At 36.5% G+C, this 15,269-nt stretch overlaps 1 protein-coding gene across 8 annotated transcripts in view; it reads left to right on the forward strand.

Moving 5' to 3' along the window:
* Positions 1–15,269, forward strand: part of EXOC6B (exocyst complex component 6B) — a 618,440-nt gene that overhangs the window by 328,804 nt on the left and 274,367 nt on the right. For 7 of the 8 annotated variants that reach the window (XM_086700860.1, XM_025932555.2, XM_086700859.1 and 4 more), the window contains 4 exons: positions 610–681; positions 1,465–1,562; positions 3,020–3,125; positions 4,269–4,378. In XM_086700860.1, the coding sequence (XP_086556986.1) occupies positions 610–681; positions 1,465–1,562; positions 3,020–3,125; positions 4,269–4,378 (386 nt within the window). The remainder of the gene's footprint in view (positions 1–609; positions 682–1,464; positions 1,563–3,019; positions 3,126–4,268; positions 4,379–15,269) is intronic. The other variant, XM_086700857.1, reaches the window with a different exon arrangement.

Genomic DNA, 15,269 nt, shown 5'->3' on the forward strand with positions numbered 1-15,269 from the left:
TTGTTGCTTAATTTCATTTTTTTTTTGCTGTTTAATCAGACTTAACTAAGATTTGTCTGTGTTATTGATATTTTTAACGAGCTTTTGTTTTCATGGATCAAATTTTTCATGTCTCTATGTTATTTCTGCTTTTAATTTGATCAATTTTTATCTCTCTTGTACTTATGATTTATTTTGGCTTTTTGAGTTAGCTTTGTGGATTGAGTGCTTAGTTTATTTTCAGTCTTGTGTGTTTTCTGCTTGCATTTAAAAATATAAATTTTATTTTGAAATTGCTTTAACCACATTGCATAGGCTTTGATATCAAGTATTACATTTTGTTCATTTAAAAATAATATGCAATATCAATTTTGATTTCTGTTTTGACTGAAGAATTATTTAGAAATATGTTTTCAAATTTCCAACTGTTAAAAATATAGATCATGGTTTACTGGAGTCTCTACTCAGCTCTTTCCTGCCTAAATCTGGTGTTACCTTGAGCCAGGAAAGGGTTAGACCCTTTCTGGAGAGCCTTTACCAGGCGAATCATCAAACAATTAAATAAATTAAAAATTTAGTTTTATTTTTAATAATTACAGTGTTTTTCCTCATTGTCTTTTTTTCCTTTAGTCTTACTGCTCTGATCCAAACCTTGTGTTAGATTTGAAGAACCTCATTGTGCTTTTTGCTGACACACTTCAGGTTTGTGATTTCTGTTTACATAAACTTTTCTAGATTAGTATTCATCAGGTGTAAATCTTTTCATTGTCTACCTAAGCTTAATAAATGCCTTTTAGTTTTTAGTTGTGTTTCTTCTTTTCCTAGAGCTAGATCTTTTAATCTTTTTATAGCATTTCATTGTTATCACTTTGACCAATTTATATTCTCATAAATAGTTCCAATCCCCCCCTTTTTTTGCTCAGAGCAAGTCAATTAATTGAACCACCCACTACCTTAGTTTTTTTAAAATATCCTTAATTCAGATACAGTGCCTGAGTGATTTTGGAGTTTTTTGGTGTTTTTGTTTTTTTTTTTAAGTTTATTTATTTATTTTTTGTGTGAGAGAGAGGCAGTGTGAACAGGGGATGGGCAGAGAGAGAGGGAGACACAGAATCCCAAGCAGGCTCTGCGCTGTCAGCACAGAGCCAGATGTGGGGAGATCTATCACATTTCCCTCCCTACTCCTGAAATTTGCTAAGGGTACAGGATGAGTTGCAGGGAGGACTTAGCTGACATTGTACCAGTATATATTGATTTTAATTATCATCTGTTTATTTTTTTCTGACTAGCTTAAATATTTTGGTATGTATCTTTTGATTCTTGAGATAAGCACTAGACATGAAGTGGGAATGAAACATGCTGCTGTCATGCTTTCATTTAAATCTTTGACCAGAATATGATAATATCTTTCAGTGCCTGATCTCTTTCATGTTGAAAAAAAAAAATCACCTTATAAAATGAAGCTGTTTTCTTATTTTGTTTCAGGTGTATGGTTTTCCTGTGAATCAGCTTTTTGACATGCTGTTAGAAATCAGAGATCAGTATAGTGAAACTCTGCTAAAGAAGTGGGCAGGTATTTTCAGGTGAGAAATTATCTTTGTCGTGTGTGTGCACGTGCATGTGCTAGTGTATGTACACACATGTTTATACATAAGGCTTCTCAATATTATAAGCAACAAGTATGTGTGGCTTGTTTTATTATAGCTGTGATCCAGGTTATGATTCAGAATTCAAGCAAATTGAAGAGATGTCCCAAATAAAGTTCCCAAGATAACTGATCTCAGTGTATCATGTCTATTATGTGGAGACTCCCCAGATCCCATTTTGGCTTTTTTTTTCCCCCCTTGAATACCATCCAGATCATCTTGAGTCTTCTTAATATATTTGTTGGTTTCCTCTTTGAGGATCATGCCTACTATATAGCTCACTTGTGGGGTGGTAGCTATTGAACCCCTTTGAGTAATGTAGGCTTTTTTGGAAACTTTTTTGAAGACTTACTTATGTGGTTCCTCAAATTTTTCCTTCTCTACATATAGAGATGAGGTGTATTACAATCCAGTGTTTGAAACACGTTATTTAAATCGTTATTATATCATGTGTACACTAATAGACAGTTATTGCCCTGTTACACCTTGCATTCACAAATATCTCCTTAGACTATTTTCTTGGCACACAATTCATGTCATATCACTTGAGTTTCTTCTTCTTTTGAACTTTTATTCCCTTATTTAATGTGATCTTCCAGCTTATTGCAATAGCCTGTCCCCAGATAAGCTTACCCTGTTTTTAAATTTTTCTAGCTATAAGATACTACATTTTTCCTTTAATATTACTAATGGTACAATTGTATTTGGGGGAGGATTATGTCTCTACAAACCTTGAAAATTCATAACATGATATGTCCATGGTCTTAAAAGTGTCTGATCTGATCCCTTCAGTAAATTTGGTTTTGATTTTCGTAGTTTGGTCTATGCTTTTACAGAAACTCCAGTCTAGTTAAGGAGTCAGTTCCTCTGGATGAAGTTCAAGTTCATCCTTAATACAGAATAAGAGATGAAGTAAATGAACATAATTTGGGTCTATCATAGAAGTTACTTTTCTTCATCTGCCAGTTTTGAAAGTTAGAACAGAACTAATACAGGATTAAATAATATAATCAAATGTATTTTCTTAAAAAAAAAAACAAAACAAATGAAACCTCTTTGCTTTTTTCTGGAGCACACACATCCTTTTGTTTTTACTACCCATTTGCCTTACAGCTTCTACATGTCGCTGTAAAATTTTGTCTCCTCTGTAAATCTCAAATACTGTGAGATCATGTTCATAACTGTGTTCCCTCTGTTTCAGAGTAGTTTTCTTTGTGTCTTCTGGCAAAGGTATTTTTACCTGCAATGAATGGTTTCATTGTAGAGGAATAGAATAGGAACTAGAAAACATTCGTTTTGGTGGTTTGTATACACGACTGTTTGAGTTTACCTGAAAATTACTTGTAATCACTGCAGTGATTAACCAGCCCACCCTTCCTTCATTTTATTTCTAGAAACATACTTGATTCTGACAACTACAGCCCTATACCAGTAACAAGTGAAGAGATGTATAAAAAGGTGGTAGGCCAATTCCCATTCCAAGACATAGAGCTGGAAAAGGTGAGGAATACTGTGAAATAAAATTCTCTGTTTGATTTGGCATACTCTCAAAGCTTTCATTTTCTCAGTTTCATTGAAGGCATTACCTCCAACTCAGTGCATTAGAGCTCTAGAACACCCCCAGAGAACGGTTTTGGGGCTTAAAAGAACAGAAGTTCCTGTTTGAAAATCAGCATATGATTTCGGGGTCGAAGTGTTAAGGGTATTGCTGGGCATGTTCCAATTTGGTTTATACTTTGAAATACTTACTGTTATCATACTCTTAGGACATTTTCTCCCCCACACGTACAGTAAAAATTACCCTGTGCTATATAATATATAATTCTCTTGGTATATAATTCGACAGCGCATTGATTCATGTATGTACTGCCATAATAATGATACCAAAACAGTTCCATCATCCCCCCAAATTCCCTCATGCTGCTCCTTTTTATTTTTTTATTAGATTTTTTTTCTTAATGTTTATTTTTTGAGAGAGAGAGAGAGAGAAAGAGAAAGAGAGACTGAACGCCAGCTGGGCAGGAGCAGAAAGAGGGGAGACACAGAATCTGAAGCAGGCTCTGGGCTCTGAGTTGTCAGCACAGAGGCCCATGCAGGGCTCAAACCCATGAATCGTGAGATCATGACCTGAGCCAAAGTCAGACGCTTAACCCACTGAGCTATCCAGGTGTCTCATGCTGCTCCTTTTTAAATCAGTTTCTCCCAACCCTAACCCCCAGACTTTGGCAACCAGTCTGGTTGCTGTCCATCTACTTTTGCCTTTTCCAGATTGTCATATAAATGGAATCGTACAGTAGGTAACCTTTTGAGGCTGGCTTCTTTCACTCAGCGTGATGCTTTTGAGATGTGTCTAAGTTGGTATATGTAGCAATAATTCATTCCTTTTTATTGTTGGGTATTTACCACAGTTTTTTTTTTTTATCCCTTCATGTGTGGAAAGACATTTGAATTATTATTTAGTTAAATTTATAGCTTATTTTTTTCGTGTCAGGAAACTTTTGGAAACACTTTCTTAAATTTGAGGTTGTTAAGTAGACACTTTGCAATGTGGAAGAAAATTCCTTTTGCATTTTAATTAATTTCTAAGTATCTTCAGCATATGTTAGTTTGTGACTTACTTTCACTAATTCTTTGCATTTACAGCAGCCATTTCCAAAAAAGTTTCCTTTCTCTGAATTTGTGCCAAAAGTTTACAACCAAATTAAGGAATTTATCTATGCCTGCCTGAAGTTTTCAGAAGATCTTCACCTAAGGTATGTCTGAAACAGTGGAAATGCTGCAGATACTGAGACTGGGAGTCTTATGTGCAGAAATATTCTGAAAACCTTTGGATACTCTTTTCAGCTGATTATGAAAGTCGTAATATTAGCCCTTTACAGCACAGTACTGCTATATTGATAAAATCATGGTAAAAGTGAAAGTTGGAAACTTGTGAATAATGTTTTGCTTATATTACTTAGCTTTTTTTCTATTTTCATTATAAATTTGCATTTCAACATTTTTTATTAGTAAGAATTTACTGGAAAATAGTATATTAATTTTTACATTCTACTTGATGAAATGTTAAGGCCACTAGGGGAGTAGCAAATAAAATCCTTTGGAAATACCCTTCTTTCCAAATATCCTCTGGACTTGTTAAAGGTGTCCATATCTCCTTTAAATTATTTGACTAACATGTTCTGAGCCTATTTATGTAGCAGATACATCCTGTTTACTGAGACTGCAGAAGTAAAAGACACAGTTCTTTGCCCCCAGATATTGTCAGTATCTACTGAGGATATTAGGCATGAAAATATACGATGGCGAGTGTTGAAATATGTTTAATTTACTTGCAGAACACCTAGAAGACTACTTAATTCATCTTAAAGAATTTGAGGGAGAATAATCATCATGATTGGCTTTCAAAGGAGTCCTCTCCCCTCAGTGAATGATACCACCATTCACCCAAGCCAGAAATCTAAGAATCATTCCAACTCCTTATTTTCTATTAATAACTTTTTCTTAAAAACAAAGTTTTAAGCATTGGTCTAATTTTTGTAAACACTTTACAAATGTATTAAAAATGTCTGTAAAATTCATAATAGTACTAATCTATGAGGCCCTAGAAAGTGTAATCCATTTTTCAGAGGAAGAAAGTGAGGCCGAGAGAGGTTAAATAACTTTATCAAGGTCACACAAGATTAAGTGTTTAAGCCAGGATTCAAATCTGATCAGCATCAGCCTCAACAAAACAATTACTGCAGTGTTTAGAATTCTTACACTTTGGCCTCACTGTGTTAGTATTTTACATGCATAATCTCAGATAATTGTCATAATGTTTCTTGCAGGTAAGTGTTAATTATTCCCATTTAACAAATGGCTCATTTGTAACTGAGCCTCTGGAAATCCAGTTGGTGACAAAATTATATTGATTGGTGTTTGTTTGTTTTCACTCCTTTTTTCTTTAAAGTTCTCTCTCCCCAGTGTGGCTGCTTTCATTCACATTGTAGTTATAATTGACTTGGGCCATTTTAATAGTCTCCTAATTGTTCTTATTTGTCTGACTTTGCTTTCCCAACCATCTACCCTTTCTCCTCATTCTATTCTATATGTTCCCTAGAGTAATTTTTCTACAATCAAATCTTATCATTTAACTTTACATGCTCACCTTTCCAAGGATTCCTCATGGCCTACAGCATAAAGTTCAAACTCTAACCTGATGTACTTCTCTATCTGCCTGCTCCCTCACCCCTTGACCTAGTCTCCCTTGTATCCTTCTTGGCTCGTATCCCATGCTAATTTCCGTGTCAGTCCATGCCTCAGTCCTAACAACCTATTTGGTATTTTCTGATCATAAGATGCTATTTTAGACTTGACTTTTCTCCTGACTCTATCTCTACTTAAAATCACTTTTTCCGTGGTTTTGCTCCTGTCTTCTACCATCCTTCAAGGCTCATCATAAGCCTTTAATGAATGGAGGCTTTCTGACCACCTCCATCCCTAATGGAGTTGATCTACTGACTCCTTTGTGCTCTTTCTGTACCTTATGAATACTGTTGATCAAAGCTGCTCATAGATTTGATTGCTCTCCTTGTATCTGTGGTGTTTCTGTAGGCTCCTTTTATCTATGTGTTAGCCTGTAGGCTCCTTTGTTTATTTGCTGGTTTATTCACCTCATGTTATAGGTAATCTGTCATTTGTCAGATTGTACTTGGTAGTGAGGACCTTAAGATGCTGAAAATACAGTCCCTGTCTTCAAGGAGTGTATAATCTGAGGAACTGAACAATTGGTGATAAGCGCTATCATGGAGAGACAGAGCATCAACATAGGAACCAAATGTTGAGACAAATTAAGGATGTTAGAAAAGGCCTCTTGAAGGGTAGAAACATTTAATGTTTTGTTCAGCACAACATCTCCTGCACCAGCTCAGTCAGTTAAGAAACAACAACAACAAAAAAGAATGAGTGGATGGAATGTATGGCATGCCAGGGAATTCTGAAAGTAAATATAATTGGAAAATAGTTTGAGTAACTTGTTTGATAATCATTCTTACTAATTAAACAAATGAAGCATGGTTTGTAGAGTTCATTTGTTCTTTTCTCTGAAAATGAGGTTGATTTCATGGAAATGAGATTATCTTTGGAAGTTATAAGCCAAAAGTTGTTTACCCCTTAGGGCCCACCCTCTCTACCACTACCACCGAATGACTTAATAACTGAGAGTGATCTCTAGGGTACTGATACGTATGTTACCATATAGAAAATATTACAAGTTCATTGCATCATGACTCTTTCTATCCTGTTTTGGAGGAAAGGCAATATGATAAAGGGATAATGTTGAGTAAATTGTTCAAAAGTCTTTTTTCTTGCTTGAATATATCAAGTTTTTGCCTGAAAACTCCCTTTGTTATGTTTAACATTGACAATTAAAAATAAATATTCAGGGGTGCCTGGGTGGTGCGGTCAGTTGAGCATTCCACTCTTGATTTTGGCTCAGGTCATGATCCCTGGGTCATGGGATTGAACCCCATGTCAGGCTCAGTGCTGAGCATGGAACCTGTTTGGGATTCTCTCTTTCTCTCCCTCTGCCCCTCTACCCCACTTGCATTCTCTCTACCTCTAAAATAATTTTTTAAAAAAATTTGATTTGGGAAGATTTTACAGGTGCCTTTATTCTTTGGTTTACATTTACCTTATTTTCTAGGCTATATTTACCTTCTAACTTGGAGTGACAGAGACCACTTTGACAATCATAGCTGTCTAATATGGGATATAACATAACATATAGGGGCACCTGGGTGGCACAGTTGGTTAAGCATCTGACTCTTGATTTCGGCTCAGGTCATGATCTCACGGTTCATGGTATTGAGCCCTGTGTTAGGCTCTGTGCTGACAGTGCAGAGCTACTTGGGATTCTCTCTCTCTTTCTCTGGCCCTCCCCCACTCATGCATGTGCATGCATGCTCTCTCTTTCTTTCTCTCTAAAAATAAATAAATAAACATTAAAAAAATAATATGTATAAAAACAAGTAGTTCTCTTAAACACAAGACTCTTAAAATAAGAAAAACTGCTGTACTGACATTTTTATGAAGGCTTAAGGGTAATTATTCTCTTAAGTCAAACTCTTTTTCTTATAAGAATTTCCCTTTTACATTGGACAGAGGATGCTGAATAACACGAGAAATATTGAATTATATGAATTCTGAGGACGCAAAACTCTGTTTGAAAGAAAATTCTTTTAAAAGTAAGCAAATAAATGGCATTTCTTTGGTAAAATAATGTTCTAGCACTTGCGCTGGACTTAAAAAGTAGAATACACACACACACACACACACACACACACGCACACATACACACACACACAGATTCTTTTAAGTTATAAAATTAGATGTATGTAAAGAATTTAGGAGATAGAGAATAGTCCAAAGAAGAAAAAATTTGAAAGACTCAAAATTTTAACACATAGTGATAACCACTCTTTATATATGGGAAATCTTTTTCTTTTAGTCGTTCTTGCATGTGAATACATGCACATGCATAGGACTTTTTTTTTTTTAAAGCAAATTACTGTGAGATACTCCTTCTGTTTACAATATAGAAAGCTGGAAAGAGTATTGCTTCCTCCTTAACAATGAACAAAATAAACAAAACAATTAAACTACAAAATGAAAACTTTTTTTGGAACCCATCAGACAGCTGAAGTTACAGGGTGACCAACTGCCCTGAAATCTAAGATGAGGCTGGCCCCTCTAAGGAGAGTAGCATGATGCACAGATTCCCATACCTGTGGCAGATCAAGAAAGAAAGGTGTAGATACTATACAAGTGAGGAGGAAATCAATCAGAGCCTTAGGATTGGTAAAACCTTAGTTGGAACTGGCATGTTAGTAAGGAACCTCTAGTTGTGAGTCCGAGATCCAGAACATTCCCTCATATGTTCTTTTCCATGGACCTCTACTGGGTGCCCTTGAGAACGATTGGGGATTGAATAAGACAGCGGAAAGAATCCTCCATGATATTGCAGGTGTGTAGAAAGGGGATCAGCCACTGCTGTGAGAAAGGCATGAAGCCCCACCCCCATGGTTTGGACCCTTCACTTACACAGATCAAGAACTGCATCACTGGAATAAGGACAGCAAGCTCTGTCTCTCTGCAGGGTACAGGAAAAGGCCCATTCTTTGCACAGGAAGCACTGAAGGAAAAACATCCTTTTACCCTGGAACAAAGGCAGAAAACAGTCCTGTGCCTAGGATCATACCGATACTATTAAAGGTCTTCTAACACTGGGGGAGGGCAGAAAACTGTGGTAGACCCACTGGAGATATAAAGCAGAGTTGGCTGCCACTAAAAGGATGGCAGGGATGTTGAGCAAGCTCTGCTTCTGAGAACTGGGCACACAGGGCCTACCCAAGACTGAAGCTGGCCAGGACAACAGAGAAACTCCATTGGTCTCCATTAATAGTTTCGCAGCAGCTGAATAACAAGTGGCTGCAATCTATCACTGATTGATGGGCAAGAATGTAGAGAAAGATCCATTCTATATCATAGGCACACAGGTATAACTGAGAGCTGGGGGTGGTACAGGAACTTTATGAAAAACCCTCTGGGATTCCAGCACCCACACCAGTCCCATGCAATTATTAGGAGAATTTGAAATCTGTGACGCACTGAAGATAACCATGTGAACAACAAAACCCAAACCCCGCTCAACTCCTGCTTATGCAAATGGCCCAACAGGAGGAGAACATGGTCATTTCCAAGTATAAATACTGTTACCTCAGATTCTAATGTCTTACATATGAAATCCAATCTTCAATAAAAAATGTGAGACATGCAAACAAGCAATTAAAAACAACTCTATTGTCAAGGGACAATGAAGTCAACAAACCAGACTCTGATGACCCAGATGATAGAACTTTTAAAGTTAGAGACTTTAAAATACCACATACATGAATAGATAGGGACTTTTGGTAGAGAAACAGACATTTTTAGAAAGAGTCAAATGAAAATGCTAGAAATAAGAAACTGTTTTTAAGAGATGAAGACTTCCTTTGAGAGGCTCATCAGTAGACTTGCCACAGCTGAAGTAAGAAGTCAGGGAACTTGAAGATAGGTCAATGAAAGTTTCCCAAACTGACACACAAAGAGAAAAAAAGGTGAAAGGAATAAAGTGCCCAAGATCTGTGGGGCAGTTACAAACAGTATAATTGAGGGGCCAAGAAGAAGATAAAGAGAACAGGGGGAAAATATTTTAAGAGATAATAGCTAAGAGTATTCCAAAAATAATAAAAGACATCAAATCAGAGACTCCAGATTTTGAGAACCTCATTAAGATAAACAGCAAAGCGATAGCAACAAAGCAAGCAAAGAAAAATACACATCATTTTCAAATAAGTGAACATAAAAATTAACATAATGCCTTAAAGACATTTAGAAAAAAAAAAAAAAGATGCTATATGTAGGTGTAATGAAAAGCATTACAGGAGACTTGTCCAAAACTATGCAAGCCAGAGACAGTGGAGCCACATGCTTGAAGTAATCAGAAAAACAAATCAAGCAAGATTTCTATAGACAACAGACCAACTTTCAGAAATAAAGTGAATTTTTTTTAGCCAAACAAAAGCTGAGATAATTAATTGCCAACAGACGTGTGTAGTCTTTCTGCAGACATAAAATAAAAGGAAATTCTTTACATAGAAGGAGTATACGGGGTAGAAACTTATACACATGAAGAGATAAATGATGAAATAAAGGGCTTTGGGAATGGTTAAAACTAATTTTTTTCCTTTGTTTTTAGTTGCTCGTTTTTTTTTTTTTTTTTTTTTTTTTTTTTAGGTTGTACAACATGATTTTTTTAAGGCAAAGAAGTATGGTGATTTAATATACACATACATTAAGAAACAATACAATTACTTTTAATTAACATATTTACCACTTTACGTAGTTACCATTTTTTGTGTGTTTGCTTTGTTACTCCTTCTCTCCCCCCATCTGTCTCTCTCTTTCTCCCTCCTTCCCTCCCTAGTTGTTTCTCTCTATATATGTATCTGTGTGTGTGTGTGTGTGTGTGTGTGTGTATAATATTATAAGTCCTATGGTTTATATTAATTTTGATTACTTGGTTAACATATTGTGTGTTCTCCCTCTATAATTATCATTATCATTTTCTTTTTATAGTAAGTTATGTTTGTATTTTTGTTGAAATACTTTGAGACTATGTATTCTGTTAGTTGTTAGATGTTCTTCACCTTTCTCCCTCTTACAGTATCCATTCTTGCCTGGAGGCTCGCCTGGGTGGCTCAGTCAGCTGGGCATCTGACTTCAGTTTAGGTCACGATCTCACTGCTCCTGAGTGCACGCCCCGCATCTGGCTCTGTGCTGACAGCTCAGAGTCTGGAGCCTGCTTCCAATTCTGTGTCTCCCTCTCTCTCTGCCCCTCTGCTACTCCCACTCTGTCTCTTTCTCTCAAAAATCAATGCTAAAAAAATTTGTTTTAATAAAAAAAAAATTCTTGTCTGAATCAGTTTTTACTCTGATAATTACTGGTTTATGATTTTTAATTAATTTTGATTTTTTAATTCCTTGTAGAAATATTACTTGGCATTCTATTTTAAGGGGTTCTTCCTTGCTATCGATCTTCTATCTGTCTGTCTGTCTGTCTGTCTACCTGTTTATCATCTATCATCAGCTAAAACACACGGATTCTTAATTCAATTGGTTCATTCCTTTACTATCTTCATTCCTTTTGATGCCAGACTGTCCCAGATGTAGGGAGTGTTAACCTTTCAGACTAGCTCCTATGCCTTGTTGGTGCATTCCTGTCACATTTTGGGACATTTCCTTACTTAACCATGGTATCATTGATTTCTCCAAGGGGCCCACTTCCCTTTAGTGTTGAGTGGTATCTTGAAAATAAGATCTGGGCATGTGTCTTTATTTTAAAATGTGTCATTTTGAATCAACAAATAGGTGCTTCTTGGCTCTTGATACAATCTGTGTAATTGGAGTGTACCTTAATGAATTTAGTGATGTGGTTGAATTTAAGCCTGCATGCTGGCTATTGTTTTTCTGTTTGTCTCATTCATTTTTTGCTCATCTTTTCATGTTTTCCTTCCTTCTTCTTGACCGAATTTTTTTAGTATTGTGATTTATTTCCCTACTGGCTTTACTTGAGTATAGCTTTCTCCCCCCAACGGTTTGTTTGTGTGGTTGCTGTGGGGACTACAGTGTACATTGTTGATGTATCACAGTTTACCCTGAATAATATATCATTTTGTATGTAATTTAAGAATCTTACCACAGCGTAAAATAGTTTATCTTCTCTTTTTTTTTTTTTGATGTTGTTGCCACATAGTTCACTTATACACCTGTTTTAACCCTAAAATAGTTTATTGTGTGTTTGAACATTTAATAATATTTTAAAGTTCAAGAAAAAAAATTGTATTATTTTTACCCACTACGTAGTTTCCATTTTCAGGCCTTCTCATTCTTTTCTACATATCGAGGTTACCCTTTGGCATCATCTTCCTTCAGCATGAAAAATTTTCTTTTAGCATTTCCTTAGGGTGTATCTGCTGGTGTGGCATTTTCTTGGCTTTTAAAAATATTTCTAAAATACTTTAAAATAGTTTTAAAATTATTCTGAAAGTATTTTTATCACCTGTGTTTTCAAAATATATTTTCTAAGACATGGACTTGTAGGTTGATAGTCTAAAGATGTCATACCACTGTCTGCCTCCATTGTTTTCTGAAGAGAAATAAGCCATTATTATTCTTGTTCCTCTGAATGTATTGTCTTCTTTCCATGGTTGTTTTTAAGATTTTCTTTTTATCTTTGGACTTTACAATTTGATCTAATATTCTTTTTTTTAAACCTTATTCATTATTATTTCTGAGAGAGAGAGACAGAGTCTAAGCGGGGGAGGGACATAGAGAGAGGGAGACACAGAATCTGAAGCAGACTTTAGGCTCTGAGCTGTCAGCACAGAGCCCGACGCGGGGGCCGAACTCACCAACTGTGAGAGCATGACATGAGCCAAAGTTGGACGCTTAACTGACTCAATCACCCAGGCACCCCATGACTCTGATGTTGTTAAATGTGTGTGTTAATTTTGTGTGGGAGGTACTAAAGCTCTTGGATATGTGGGTTGAAATATTTTGTCATGTTTGGAGATGATTTTGCCACTATGTCTTTCAATATGCCTCCTTTCTCATTCTTTTTCTTCTTCTGCAACTCCTAGTTGCTTGATAGATCATTCAGATTTCTTGAGTGAGCTGAATGTGAGTCTCAGTTTTAATTAGTTTCAAATTACTTCTGATTTCAAATGATACTGCAGAATCTCTTTGTCCAGAAGACCAACTCTAAAATTCCAGAACTTTTATCCAGGAGCTTATCTCTGATCTTAACAGGATTTGAGCTGGGCTGGTTTCATCATTAGTTTCTTCTCCTTTTTGGATTGAGTTTCTGTAGCCCTGAAAACAAAACCCCTTGCAGAATTTGCAAGATCTGTCTCTGTTTTCTAGCATTGTCTTCACCATTTCTTTCTTTCTTTCTTTCTTTCTTTCTTTCTTTCTTTCTTTCTTTCTTTCTTCTTTCTTTTTATAACTGCTTATTTATTTTTGGGGGGAGGGGTGGAGATTGAGTGCAGGAGGGGCGGAGACAGAGAAGGAGAGAGAGAATCCCAAGCAGGATCCATGCTCAGTGTGAAGCCGATAGGGGCCTGGATCTCACAATTATGAGATAATGACCTGAGCCCAAATCAAGAGTGGGATGCTTAACTGACTAAGCTGCCCAGTTGCCCTGCCCTCACCTTTGTGTGTGTGTGTGTGTGTGTGTGTGTGTGTGTGTGTGTGTGTGTGTGTTTAATTTATTTTGAGAGAGAGAGAGAGCACACATGTGCACAAGCAGGGGAGGGGCAGAGAGAAGTGGGGGAGAGAGAGAATCCCAAGCAGGCCCCTCACCATCAGTGCGGAGCCTTACATGGGGACCAAACCCATGAACTGTGAGACCATTACCTGAGCTGAAATCAAGAGTCAGAAGCGCAACTGACCAAGCCACTCAGGCACCCCCCTCACCATTTCTTATGGAGCAGAATTCTTGTAGGGGAGAATTATTGCATCAATTCATTTATTTTTGTTTCGGGGTTCTCCAGGGTTCCAAACTGTCATAGCAGCCCATACTGTTAATGGTTTGGCTAATTTCTCTCCATCTCACCAAAGCCTTTTAGCCTCTGACTGTTTCAGTCTTGTATCCATCTGTACCCAGAGTAGTAAACGGCCTCAGGTATGAAAGTGACTGCTACCCTTTGGTCACCTTTCAAAGGCTTGTCATGGTGCGCAATTCAGGTATACATTTATGTATGTGTGCTAATTATACTTTGTGGACATTGAAGGAAAATATAGCTTTTAGATTAGACCTGACTTTTTTGTTGTGATGAAGATAGCGGTGGTCTTTCTTAATCTTCTATATCACATCCAAATGTGGAACTTCTGCTAGATCTTCTTTTTTTTGTAATGTTTATTTATCAGAGAGAAAGAGAGAGAGAGAGAGAGAAAGAGAGAGAGAGAGAGAGAGAGAGAACACAAGTGGGGGAGGGGCAGAGAGAGAGGGAGATACAGAATCTGAAGCATGCTTCAGGCTCTAAGCTGTCAGTGCAGAGTCCAACGCAAGGCTTGAACTCACTAACTATGAGATCATGACCTGAGCGGAAGTCAGGTGCTGATCTGACTGAGCCACCCAGGCGCCCCAGTCTTCTTAAACCATAATAGAGATATGTAATAAGTACAGGATATCATGAGAGTGATTAATATCAGGGGAACCAGATTCTTTAGATACCTGTGTTAATAATTTTTATAGCAACCTATACTTATTTGTAGCTCATATTACAATTGACCTGGTATAATTATTAGTTTAATATATGAAAGCAGGAACCATGACTGTTTTGTTCATTCACCATTTTGATCTCATTATTCTACCCACATAATGCCCAGCACCTCATATATTTGTGGAATGAAGTATTTCAGTTCAGTAATAATTTTGGAAAGGTTAGCAGTGGGCCAGAGGGTATTGGTCAATTAAATGTATCCTTACGTGGACGTTGTGAAAATATTTTGATGTATCATTTCTTCCTGATTATGTCCTTGCATTCTGTAGTCATATTTAGTTTTGATATTTTTCTGTTTTCCACACAGCCTGATAATATACCTTGCCTATATATTTAGAATTGTAAGATTTTTAATCTGACTATACTAAGCCTCTGATTTTCTTCTCTAGAAAGAGAAATGGATGAGATTAAATTTGTGACCATCATCCACAAGCAATAAATTTACAAAGAACTCACAAATCTCTATTTACAGTTATTTCTTGACGTTTATAAACTAGAATTTCTGTAACATTAACCTTATCATTGAAGAAATATTTGTCTTAAAAGCACATCTTTTATAGAAAGCCATCTTGGGTTATACTTTCAGGGGCTCATGGAGGATGTATAGGTCTAGAATTTAGTTTATTGGTTACAGGGCTGTTTTTCTTTTTCAAACTTCGCATATAAATATAGATAGCTATTGAATCATTTTCTTTATGTTTAGTTTCCTTTACTGTATAGAAAATGCCATTATTGGGGTGCCTGGTGGCTCAATTGTTAGAGCATGCAACTCTTGATTTTG

Source organism: Puma concolor, chromosome A3 (genome assembly GCF_028749965.1).
Source record: "Puma concolor isolate L17-30 chromosome A3, mPumCon1.1.hap2, whole genome shotgun sequence".
NCBI lineage: Eukaryota > Metazoa > Chordata > Mammalia > Carnivora > Felidae > Puma > Puma concolor.